Source organism: Plectropomus leopardus, chromosome 18 (assembly GCF_008729295.1).
Source record: "Plectropomus leopardus isolate mb chromosome 18, YSFRI_Pleo_2.0, whole genome shotgun sequence".
Taxonomy (NCBI): domain Eukaryota; kingdom Metazoa; phylum Chordata; class Actinopteri; order Perciformes; family Serranidae; genus Plectropomus; species Plectropomus leopardus.
In genome coordinates, this window is record NC_056480.1 from 318,948 (window position 1) to 332,359 (window position 13,412).

Sequence of the window (13,412 nt, forward strand, 5' to 3'; positions counted from 1 at the left end):
CATCAGGGCCGAAAGCTTGTTTAAAAACCCGGTCGCTGAGGGCACGAAGGATCTGAGATATCTGTCCGATATTGTCTTTGTCTCAGAGAAAGTATATGTCCTCCCTGATGGAGAGGGGGACGTGGGTCAGCTAAAATGTCCTAAAGGGGTGGCTCCTGCTGTGGAGACACACATTAACCGGCAAGACCCCGTAAAGCCACCTCCGAGTTCCTGCAGAGGACACGGGCCCTCATCGCTCGGCGTCTGGTACAGCGGCTCACTGCGGCCGCGCGGTTTGACTGATAGGAAGCCACAGTGTGGTTAAAAGCACACAAATTAAAATGAAAAGCCGCTGAACAGACAGAGACCCGGGGCTGCGCTTTCTTTGGGGACCAAATCTGTACTTTGCCACTTAAATGGTGCTTTCCTGAAGGCGCAGGAGCTTCTTCATGCTCGTCCCCGTTCGGTATTTGGTGACTTGTCATGTTCTGCTGTAACAGCAGAGACGGAGCAAAGAAAGAGAGCGTCAACGGTAATCCTCTGAGAGCCGAAACCTCAGCGTCAGCGCTGACTCACTCTGCACACACTGCTGCTGTTAAACAATATCGCACAGATGCATTAATATATCTGTGTGTGTGTGTGTGTGTGTGTGTGCCCTTTATTTTAATAACCATGTGTCCCTTTAACCCTTTGAAAACCAAATAAACTGGCTTGATTTCTTTCAGTAGAAGGGGGGAAAAAGCAATGAGCAACTTTAGAAATGGCCCAAAATATTGTCATGATACTTATAAGAAGGTACAAGAAGTAAATTTTGTAACTAACAAATTACTCAAAATTAAGTCAAAAAGAAAAGGAAACAAAGAAACAAACTAATGAAACAAAAAATAACCTGAAATAATTTTTTTTTTTTAATTTCCTGGTAAAAGTTGCTAAAAATGAAATTGACTCATAAATGCATTTATTTTCTACTTTGAAATGTATTATTACAACTCAACATTGTCCTTGTTTTTGTTTTTTTTATTTGTTTTTGAATGATAATTCTTGCCAAGGTGCCTTTTTCCACTTTTTCTAAAGAAATCAAACAAATTTGGTCAGTTTTAAAGGTTTCAGTGCTTGTGAAAGGCACCTGAAAACTGATTTGGATCCAGGTTTCACTTGTTAAAACAGCTCTTCTTTCTTGTCAAACATCTCTAAAAGTCAGCTGAACCCTAGAAAAATACATTTTTTTGACAAACTGGGACATGAGAAAAACAGTGTAATGCTGCCAGTCACTGTATTCTGTGTCAGTCATTTATAATCATTTCCTCCGGCGACTCCCTCGCGGCTCAAACCCCGTTCACTTCCGTGTTCAGATTCTTGTCCTGCAGCAGCAGAATCCTTGAAATCAGCCTCACTGAGCTGCTCTCATGTATGTGTTTTGTTATGTACAAATTCAAATTCGCCCGTGTGGTCTCCCAGGTGGCCGCAGCCCAGTTCACTGAAGAAACAGCTCATTTATATTCTCCACATCGTGGAGCTCTCCTCGATCCTGCTGTGCTCTTAGTTTATTTATGTTGTCAGTATTCGTCTTTTTCTCTCCGCTGATCCGAGTTCAGCTCAGTCACAGCGCCGGGGCCAAGTTCAACTGCAGTTAATCTTTTAGAAAACACAGTACGTGCCCTCCTGTAATGCTTTGACATGTTTCACAGTAAAGGTTTTTGTTTTGCTGAAAGCGGTACACGATAGAGTCCAACCAAAGTACAAGTACACAAAAGTAAGACGGCTGTGTTCTTCTTTTAAAATACACCTTGGACATTTTTATTTGCATTTAACTTTATTTATAAGGACAATACACATTAATCAACATTTCTGTAAGTGCGGCAGTTCAACTGTAGTCCTTTTTTTGAAATCTATGAAAGGACACCATGAAGATAACAACGGCTACCTCAAACAGGAGAGCAAAGTAAAACAACGAGGGAATGGGAAATGTTGAGCGATTCTGAATAGAAAAACAGACGTCACGTCGAGGCTCGCCTCTGTTTCCCCGGCTTCTGTAACGCAGTGAAATCTCTCACTGAGCATTTCTTTCATCTCTCTGTTTGAAGAGGTAAAGCAGCTTCCTGGGATTTACTTTACATACTCTGAATTTACCACTGCAGCTACCTACATCATCACACCATGGCTTCCTCTTCCTCCATGTCTGAAGAAATCAGACTTTTTTTTTTTTTGGAGTTCTCCTCGTCTTCATTGCCTCCAATAGAAGTACATAGATATCACGCTGTTGCTTGACTGAGAGCATCAAATAGCAGCGAATACTGCACTGAACAGATACATATCCATTTTAGTCTGTTTGACTTCAGCTTATGAGGAGGGCAGACGGCACGTTTGAGCGGCTTGAGCGCTCCCGTAACAGTTTTAGCTGACTCACTCCTGCATGAGAAGGAGGAGAGAGCGCCGTGCTGCCGTCAGAAGTTATTCTGTTTTATTTTCCACACCGAGAAAATACTCTTGTGGTGTGAGTGTGTGAAGAGTGTCAGTTGCGTGTGTCTCATGGTCAGTGTGAGAGCTGGCAGCCCTGTCCAGTTACTGTGTTCACCATGTTTGTGCTGCTCCAGATCGTATTATCGTATCAATCTTCAGTCAGATCGAGAAAAAGTGTGCATGTAAATGCAGCTTCTGTGAATCTTTTTTGTGGTTGATTAGTTATGTTCCCGTGTTGTCTGACAGGTGGCCATTATCCAGTTTAGTGACGACCCCCGCACCGAGATCAAGCTGAACTCGTACGCCGACAAGGAGCGACTGCTGGAGGCCATCAACAGGATCAGCTACAAGGGAGGAAACACCAAGACAGGTGAGTGAACAGCAGGAAAACACACACACACACACACAGGATCTCTGTGACCTGCGTCTGTAGAAGAACTACTCATGAGTTATTGAACAGAGTTTGTTTTTGCAGTCTGGTCGAGATTTAGGAAACATATGAAAGCAGTCGGGACTTTGAAACAAACCGTGTACAAGCACTGTGGCTGCAGCAGATAAAATCCAGCTTTTTCCCCACAAACAAATCATCTCAAAATCCAAGAGAGGCACCTGCGGGACAAATCACCAGTTTATCCTGAACACACACACACACACACACACACACACACACACACACACAGACACACACTTTCGATTATCAATACTTACTAGTAGGCAACCACACACAAACAATTAAATCTGTCTGAAAGTGTGTGTCTGCTTTTGTGTGTTGTGTCAATACGTCTGTAAGTCAAACAGTTGCAGGTTCCTGTGAACACGTGTCTTCATGCATACATTCATGTAAGACACGTTTACATGAGAATGTGTTTGCACGTTTGCATTAATACTGATGATCTTGTATAAGGTGCACAGAAGCCTATATTTCTGTAGCGTGTGTGTGTGTGTGTGTGTGTGTGTGTGTGTGTGTAATGAGAGGAAGTCTGTGGGGAAGCAGGGAGAGGTGTAGTCATTAATCAGTGTTTACAAAGCCGCGCAGTCACTCTCTCCTGCAGGGACGGGACTGCAGAGAACAGATTTGTAACGGTGTCGCTGCTGTGTAGGAATTCTCCCTCTGCTAACGTCACACTGGAAAACACTAATCCTGCTTTCTGTCAGAAAGTGGCAGTTTGGGGCGTTTAAGAGCACTCAGTCACCTCGTTCTGCACAGTGCAGTTAAGACCGTATTTCCCAGTATTCCCACAGCCCTGGAGGGCGTTTGATCACTGGATCTGTCTGACAGACCTGGTGCTACTGGATTTCCTTTATTGAAATGTATTAACCCTGCCGCAGCTCCATTAAACATCACATCCCAAAAACAAAAGAGAAAAAAGAACTGCAGTAAATATACAGGCGGTTGTTATAAATTTGAGAAACAAATGATACTTTGTCTTTAACATAATACGCAAAATTAAATTAAATTTTGAATAAAATAAAATGCTCCCGGCTGCACTCAGTGTCTTATGTAAACCTAATCCTGCAGTACAAAAAATGTTTTTTAAACTAAAGCCTCATTACAGTGTTTCCAGGAACAGCACATTTTACTTGCCAACATACACTAGAGTTCTCATTTTAATGTAATAGTCATTTAAATGTGATTTGATTTAATTATTAAGTGCACCTGGGATCCTCAGTGTGTTCTCATGTCTTGAAACAGCCCTAAAGCTCAGCGGTTCAGTATTTTAGTGGTATTAGATGTGGAACTGGTCCCTGACCGCTGCAGAAAACAACTCACAGGACAGATCCTCTTTATTTATTCTGCCAGTCTTTTAAAAAATCAGTGGTCGGCTGCTGGCTCTGGTATTTCCCTGCTGGGCCGCTCCGAAGTTCGTTTACATCAGCATGCTGTGGACCTATTATCACAGCCTGTCATCACACTGAATGCTACATTTTTTGAGTTAAGTTGTCCTCCCGCATGGACATCTAATAATTAATTTGTATGAAACCTAAAATTCAGCTGTCAGTGCTTTTTGCCACAAAACAAACAAAAGATGTCAGATGGAGGACAAACAGATTTTTCAGTGCAGAAAAAAACAGCTGGAGCAGCAGGAACAGCAGCTTAAAGGTTACTGCAACACAAAGCTCAGATGCAGCAATTTAATGAGCAACAAATTAAAATCCTGCAGTCTCAGAGCAACGCGAGAAAAAGATCCTCAGTTCAAATCAGCAGAGGAACATCATCAACTTGTCTTTGGGATAATAAAGTTAAAGTTTAAATGAGTTAAAGGAGGAATGTACAAACAGCAAACATCTTTATTCCAACCAGAGACAAACAGAGTGATCGTAATAATCAGAATCAGAGAAAGCGTTAACATGGTTATTAAAGCGCTAATATTTTCCCAGTAAACAGATTATCAGAGATTTCCACCACACATCTCAACCCACTTAAAAATTCCCTTTGATTGAAGCAGTTTAATTCTGATTATTCATGAAATATTAGGGTCCATGTAAACACACGGTCTTTTTATTTTATTTTATGTCGGTCTGTCCTCACGCACGGCCATCTGTATACACAGTCTCAGACCTCTCTCTTTTTTGCTCCTTATCCTGCATACCCATCAGATGCTTTATCCTCTTTTTTTATTTTCCTAATTTTTTGTTTAATTCTTTCTTTTCTCGGCATTGTCTTCACTTTTATTGCATGTCTTTGTGTCACTTTAAAGAATCTCTTTTCCCTGTTTATGTGTCCCTGCACTTGTCTTCACTTGTTCTGTTATCACTCCATTTCACAATAAAAGCAGTTTTAAAGAAAGAAAAAAGAAATCAACATATTAAAACAAGAACTTTTTGGTACCCCACTGTACCGATGGCAGCATCAGTGTCTGCCCTCCTGCTGGAGGCCTGCGCTCCTTCTTCTGTTTTCAGGACTCTGAAGAACAGAAATAATTTAAAAGTTATGTATGATCACAACATTTAGCAGAATGATCGTTTCCTCCGTCCAATCAGGTCGAGCCATCCAGCATGTGAAGGAAAACATCTTCACGACAGAGGGAGGAGTCAGGAGGGGAGTCCCCAACGTCCTCGTGGTCCTCACCGACGGCCGATCTCAGGATGACGTCAACAAAGTGTCCAAGGAGATGCAGATGGAAGGTCAGAGCTGTGATTTTTTATCATCGCACAAGGTGTGAAGCTTAAAAAGATTTCACAAAGATTTTTTAAAGCTGGCTTTTTTCTTGGTTTGGTTCCATCGTTTTATAGTCACTGAAGCATCAACAGAGAGAATCAGAAACACAAAATTTCGTTTACATTGAAAATATTTACATCATATTATGTTTTTTTAAAGTCGCAAACATTTATTCAGCCTTTAAAAGTATGTGTGTTGGCTCAAAGGTGTTACACCACAAGATCTCTTTTTTATTTTCATTCAGTAAAAGAACATTTTAGCAGTGGTGTTTTGTTTTTAAGCTCTTTTTCTGGCCAAGACAGGAAGCAACGTGAATTACAGATACAGGCAGACAACATGGAACAAAAATACAAAATCATAATACACAGCGCCAAAACAACAATATAACACACAAAAAGACACAAAATAAAGTTACCACAAAGAAGGACTAAAAAGTGTATTAATAAACGCTGCGAATGTGAACCATAAAAACAAGAAAATGGAAAGACCAGCTAAGAAACACGCTGACATTGGCATGTAGAAAACTCCAGGTGTAGGAAGAAATTTACTTCCCTTCAATCCTCAGCAGCACAGCAGCGAAAAACCTCCTAAATTAAAGTACTTTTCAAATCACAATTCCTTCTCCAGTAAGCAGACAATAAATGCTAATAAAAAGGTTTTATGTGCCTGCGGATCACATTAATACGTTAAACATGTAGTGCTGATGTAAATCTGCTGTAAACTTCTAAATTTCAGAGTGATTCTTGTGCTTCTCATCGCTCTTCTTCTGGTTGTTTCCCCGTTAAAGACTAAAGTATTTTCCCCTCTCTGTCTTCCTGTAAAGGGTACATTGTGTTTGCGATCGGCTTCGCCGACGCTGACTACGGCGAGCTGGTGAGCATCGCCAGTAAACCCAGCGACAGACACGTCTTCTTTGTGGACGACCTGGACGCCTTCAGGAAGATCGAGGAGAAGCTGGTGACCTTTGTGTGTGAGGCCGCCACCGCCAGTGAGTACCCAAACCCTCATCCGAGGTTGCCACTTTCTGGTTGTAGAGTAACGGCGATCACGGTGCTACATGTGACAGTTATAAAGCTTGAAATTATTTGACTGTGTTTGTTTTTTCCTTCCCAGCTTGTCCGTCTGTACCGATGAGCGGCAGCGCAACACCAGGTAAAAGATCAAACACAAGGCTTTGAAGTATCGATACAGAAACCAGGGAGCAGCAGAGATAAAGCCAAAGAGAAACCCCAGAATACAAATGCACAACAGAGCCTCGTGTTTAAGTCCTCTCTGTATGTAGTACATTGTGTAAAGCCACGAGAAGACGAAAACAGCCCTATTAAAAACACAGTCGTGCCTTTGCAGGTTGTTTTTGGTACACCAGTAAGAAGTGCGTTGCTATAGTCCAGACACGAAAAGACAATTGCAAATTTTTGGCATTTTCCAGGAAAAGATAAGTTCTAACTTTAACCAACTACCTCTCTTAACTTTATTGACTCAGAAGATAATCAGTTAATTGGATTAGTAAGTAATCAGATTACTTTTCACTGCACGGAGTTCAAGTGCTGAAACAAAAAAGTACTGTTCAGCATCTAAGCAGAAGCTCAAAAACAGAGCAGTGTAGAGTCGTGTACATATGTGTACTACAAATAAGAAATCATACAGTAATGAGTATATATGAATTGCTTTATGTCTGTTTCTGCATTTTTTGAGTTTGTTTTTTGTTTTTTTAAGGCAGCCGTTTATGTCCAAATACAGATTTCCCTCGGGGCAAATAATCAAATCTTGAATCTTGATTCTTGAATATGCTGGATATAAACATGTGCTGCAGATAAGAAGTACTGCAGGTACATGTTTAATGTATGAAAAAATGTTATTACATAAAACTGACGCCGTAATTTTTACTGTTACAGTAGAAAATATATTACACACATCACACACACACATACACTCCAATATCATTACAGTTTCAGGCCCCGCCCTCGAGAAATAAAAACAAAACAAAATGTCCTCAATGTAGCCCTAAAACTTTGTTGTACAGTTGGAGCTGGAGGACCCCAAAATGAAAAAAGAAGAAGAGAGAAATCAATTTAATTTAATATACAGGTAAACTTACTACAACTACTATTACTATTAATACTATTACTACTAATGATAATAGTAGTAATGATGATAAACGTTATTTCTGTAGCACTTTTCTAAACCATACAATCTAAAAAAAAACAAGGTAAAACAACATCATTCTCAGACGATGCAGTTAAAATATATTATGTTGCATTTCTGTGCAGTGGTGACACTTTTTGGATGCACCAAACTGTCTTCAACAGTGATGATTACATCATCAGCTGGTCCAGCTCTGACTTAAAATGATTTTAACAAGTTAAAATTGCTCCTGTGTGTCGTCAGGTTTCCGTATGATGGAGCTGTTCGGCCTGGAGGAGAATCGGTACGGCAGCATCTCCGGTGTTTCCATGGTACCCGGCACCTTCAACACCTTCCCCTGTTTCCACCTGCACAGCGACGCTTTCCTGGCACAGCCGACCAGGTACACTGGATTTCATCTGATCGGCCGTACTGTTATTTAGCCCCAGTCTTGTGTAATTGTCAAAATGTTCAGTTTTATCATATTTATTAAACCTCTTCCTGATTTTATTTTTAAATCAAGTTAAAAATTTGGGCATTTTAGTTTCACAGTTTTAGTCATTAGATTATCCATCAGTCCAGTTGATCCAAAACTGATGATTTTGACATTTTAGTCAAGCATAAGATTTTATCTTATTATCTGATGAAAAAAAACAATGTAGGGATGATATATGATAGACTGAACGACAGAAAACTAAACTCGAGATGCAAATTTGCCTCGCTACAGGAAGTTCACGTTTTATTCGCCACATTGCTCGCATTAAATTAAAGTGACAGGGACGAAAACATTTGCCAGTGTTGACTATGTCATGACCACAGAGGAACTGCTGCATTAGGGAAAAAAACTATAGTGTTTTGTCTCATATTTTTTGTCAACAACAATAAAGATTTTCGCAAAGTTCTTATAAAAACTGCATTTTAGTCCCACCTTTTCCAGTCAGTAATACTGCATGATAGTACAGTCACAGTAGGTGTTTAATAAGTGTGTCATCATCAAGTGTTGTTATAGAAAAAGAAACATATTTAGTCAGAAAAAAAATTGAACTCGGGCGCAAAAGTCTCCTCTCATAGATATACAAGGTACCAGCGCGGCCTTAAATTTAACTTTGAGAACCCCTGTGGTACCCTGAAGTACCACGATTAAGAGTTCTGATATCTCTGCTGATAACAGATAGCATCCATAATCCAGAATATCCACGAGATTAAAACCACGAAGGCCCCTCAGCGTGTCCTTGGGTCTGACATGTCCTCTCTGGCTCACAGGTACATCCACCCTGAGGGGCTGCCCTCCGACTACACCATCAGCCTGCTGTTCAGACTGCTGCCCGACACTCCCGAGGAGCCCTTCGCCCTCTGGGAGATCCTCAACAAGAACAACGAGCCGCTGGTGGGAGTCATCCTGGACAGTGAGTCCGACCTCCCTGCTGTGGGAGCGTCTGCTTTTTGCCAAAATCATCGATATGCGTTCATGTGTTTCTCTTTGTTATTCTGATATATTACCTCTGAAAAAACAAACTCATCACAACCAAGGGACGCCCACTTTTGTCATTCAGGAGTAATTCAGGTGAAAGCTGCTGAGTTTCATCATGTGAGGAATCATCCCGGTTTTGGTTGTTGTTGATATTTTTGTGTTTTCCTGCAGACGGAGGAAAGACGCTGACGTTCTTCAACAACGACTACAAGGGAGACTTCCAGACGGTCACCTTCGAAGGGCCGGAAATCAAAAAAAAAAAAACTCTTCTACGGCAGCTTCCATAAGGTGAGAATCGCTCCCATGTGACAGACTCCTGACACACAGACCGATCACAGGCGAGGCAGCTTTATTTACACAGCAGGTACATATAATACAGCAGGTACATACAATACAGCAGGTACATACAATACAGCAGGTACATACCATACAGCAGGTACATACCATACAGCAGGTACATACAATACAGCAGGTACATACAATACAGCAGGTACATACAATACAGCAGGTACATACCATACAGCAGGTACATACAATACAGCAGGTACACGGACAGTGTGCGGGACTCCACCTGTTACATAATAATTTAATAAAAGGTAATACATTTTATTTATTTTTAATGTTTTTGAATTAATGGTATCTTTTATTAATAATAAAATAATTCAAGGTAACATTAATAATGACATTTCAAAATATATGTTAAAAATAAATGAATTTAAAAAATCACCATATATATTGCTTAATTTTTGCACAAATCTGTGATGGAAACCCACCTCTTATTTGCACAGTATCCCCTGTCTGCTCCTCCTCTCTCCTCTCTCCTCCTATTTCTCTCTCCTTCTCTCTCCCCTCTCTCCCCTCTCTCCTATTCCTCCTCTCCTCTCTCCTCTCTCCTCTCTCTCCTCCTTCTACTCCTCCTCCTCTTTTCTCCTCTCTCCTCTCTGTAGTGTCAGTAGTGTAGTGTCAGTGGTGTTGTGTCAGTGGTGTAGTGTCAGTGGTGTAGTGTCAGTAGTGTAGTGTCAGTGGTGTAGTGTCAGTAGTGTAGTGTCAGTGGTGTTGTGTCAGTGGTGTAGTGTCAGTGGTGTAGTGTCAGTAGTGTAGTGTCAGTAGTGTAGTGTCAGTGGTGTAGTGTCAGTAGTGTAGTGTCAGTAGTGTAGTGTCAGTGGTGTAGTGTCAGTGGTGTAGTGTCAGTAGTGTTGTGTCAGTAGTGTTGTGTCAGTAGTGTTGTGTCAGTGGTGTAGTGTCAGTGGTGTAGTGTCAGTAGTGTTGTGTCAGTAGTGTTGTGTCAGTAGTGTAGTGTCAGTAGTGTAGTGTCAGTGGTGTAGTGTCAGTGGTGTAGTGTCAGTGGTGTTGTGTCAGTAGTGTTGTGTCAGTAGTGTTGTGTCAGTGGTGTAGTGTCAGTAGTGTTGTGTCAGTAGTGTTGTGTCAGTAGTGTAGTGTCAGTGGTGTAGTGTCAGTAGTGTAGTGTCAGTAGTGTTGTGTCAGTAGTGTAGTGTCAGTGGTGTGTAGTGTCAGTAGTGTTGTGTCAGTAGTGTTGTGTCAGTAGTGTTGTGTCAGTGGTGTTGTGTCAGTAGTGTTGTGTCAGTAGTGTTGTGTCAGTGGTGTAGTGTCAGTGTCAGTGTGTAGTGTCAGTAGTGTTGTGTCAGTAGTGTTGTGTCAGTAGTGTTGTGTCAGTAGTGTTGTGTCAGTGGTGTAGTGTCAGTGTCAGTGGTGTTGTGTCAGTAGTGTTGTGTCAGTAGTGTCAGTGTCAGTGGTGTAGTGTCAGTGGTGTTGTGTCAGTAGTGTCAGTGTCAGTAGTGTAGTGTCAGTAGTGTTGTGTCAGTAGTGTTGTGTCAGTAGTGTAGTGTCAGTGGTGTAGTGTCAGTGGTGTTGTGTCAGTAGTGTAGTGTCAGTGGTGTAGTGTCAGTAGTGTAGTGTCAGTAGTGTTGTGTCAGTAGTGTAGTGTCAGTGGTGTAGTGTCAACGTGTCTAGTAGTTGTGTTGTGTCAGTAGTGTAGTGTCAGTAGTGTAGTGTCAGTGGTGTAGTGTCAGTGGTGTTGTGTCAGTAGTGTAGTGTCAGTGGTGTAGTGTCAGTAGTGTAGTGTCAGTAGTGTTGTGTCAGTAGTGTAGTGTCAGTGGTGTAGTGTCAGTGGTGTAGTGTCAGTGGTGTAGTGTCAGTGGTGTAGAGTCAGTGTCAGTGGTGTAGTGTCAGTAGTGTTGTGTCAGTAGTGTAGTGTCAGTGGTGTAGAGTCAGTGGTGTAGTGTCAGTGTCAGTGGTGTAGTGTCAGTGGTGTAGTGTCAGTGGTGTAGAGTCAGTGGTGTGTAGTGTCAGTGTCAGTGGTGTAGTGTCAGTGGTGTTGACTGATCTGCAGTCACTTCTGTCTGCTCGCTTTCAGCACAGCTTATCCTGCTTACCTTTTCACCTTTTCTTCTGCTGGCGTGTACGTGCGTGTGTGCGCGTGCGTGCGTGTGTGTGCGTGCGTGCGTGTGTGTGTGCGTGTGTGCGTGTGTGCGTGTCACTGCATACACAGTGGCTGTTATAATCCTGGAGGACCAGTACAGTACTTTCAGGTCCCACCTGACGAGTCTGTGTGACTTTTCTATACGTGAGTGCAGATCAGAGGACGTCGTTAATTTGATAGTTGTCTCTGAACTTTTGAGAACTTTAGTAACTTTCGAAGATAAAAAGCCCTCTCCCCCCCGTGGGTCACAAAAGTTGAGCTTTCCTTAGTGTTGTAGCGCTTTTCACACTTAGCAGATAAACTCTGAATGTTTCTGGCTGTCGTAGTTTTTTATTTCCTGAAAAGCTGACGTCTTGGAAATGTGACAAGAGTGTAGAAATTTCCTTTAGCGAGGTTTTCAGACTGATGGAGCAGTGATGCTTCACACTTCACACTCTCAAACAGGATTTATATCACCGCTCTGCGACGCTAATGCAGGTCGGAGGGAACTCTGCGATGCCTGTAAATCTGTGTTTACGCTCACACACACACACGCGCGCAGTAGATACAGTAGCACACTTTGTGATTACAGCTTTACAGCTGTCTTTCCTGATATAGAATAAGCCACCGTGACTACATTTATTTCAGCCTCCAAAGTTACAGATATTTTTACTCTAGAACTGCAAACATCAGTGAATACAAAGAAGTCTTTAAAGCCACAGTTAAACTTTATGAAAATAACTTTTTGTAATATTTGCTGAAACTCTCACAATATTCTGAAAGAAGTCAATGAGACTCATCATCAGTAAAAAAAAAAAAAAAATCATGTCACTTTGTTCTCTCTGTGCCTCTTTTTGCTAAAATTCACTGCAGCTTTTGAGTCTCTGACACAACTGTCAATCATGTCACTCAGAGCTGTTTGTGTTCTGCAGGGATGATCCCCTCACTCTCTGTGTGGGGGCCACTTTTGCAAAATGAGGCCAGGATTTTAGGACATTTATCGGATTGTATCACATATCTAGAATTTTAGGGCCTTTCTCAGGTTTCGGGACAACTCCAGAAATTCAGGACGTTTCTAGAATTTTAGACATTTCTAGGATTTTGGGTTGTTTCTAGGATATCTTTGAAAAAAATCAGATTTTGACAAGAATTCTGTAAAGTTTGAACCTGCTTTTAATTCTGTTAAATACTTTTCTACAAAAATATTGCAGCTGAGGCTCTGGCGGATCATCGATAGGTTCATTTTTTAGACTGCATTGTTTGTCAATCTCTACATCTGAAGTGCGTCACAATCCACAATCTACAGTGACATAAAGGCTGCTGCTGTTCACCTTTTAAACGAGTGAATTCACTCAGAACCAGTCAGTGTGAACGAGTTTGTTCCTCTGCTGGAAAATCACTTTGACATTTACAATAAGTTTCACAGCAGCAGTGAACTTCAACTCAACAACCGACCAAATACACACTGAACACGAATCCTGTCCTGCCGCCTCACTGAATACTCGGCGCAGCCTCGACAGGCACGCCCATCATGTGTTAGGAAACCAGCGCTGCAGGGGGCACCAAAACAGCCAAATATGATCATCAATACTCATAATCAGAGAAAACAGAGTTATGCTTGTTCTCTATAGAAAAAGGAGATTTAAAAAAAACAATAAAAAGATGAGAAAAATGAGAAACATGCAGAGACAATCCAAGATATTCCCGAAAAAGACAGAAAACTCCCAGAGCGTTTTCATTTTTCTCACTTTCAGTAAATACGGCAGGAAACAAACAAGAGAATAACTTTTACAAACTCG

At 41.5% G+C, this 13,412-nt stretch overlaps 1 protein-coding gene across 1 annotated transcript in view; it reads left to right on the plus strand.

Moving 5' to 3' along the window:
* LOC121957675 (collagen alpha-1(XIV) chain-like) overlaps positions 1-13,412 on the plus strand; it is a 206,127-nt gene that overhangs the window by 134,847 nt on the left and 57,868 nt on the right. Inside the window, 8 exon segments of the mRNA XM_042506398.1 lie at positions 2,686-2,809; positions 5,422-5,565; positions 6,423-6,587; positions 6,713-6,751; positions 7,988-8,126; positions 8,987-9,129; positions 9,366-9,445; positions 9,447-9,482. Coding sequence (XP_042362332.1) covers positions 2,686-2,809; positions 5,422-5,565; positions 6,423-6,587; positions 6,713-6,751; positions 7,988-8,126; positions 8,987-9,129; positions 9,366-9,445; positions 9,447-9,482 — 870 coding nt within the window.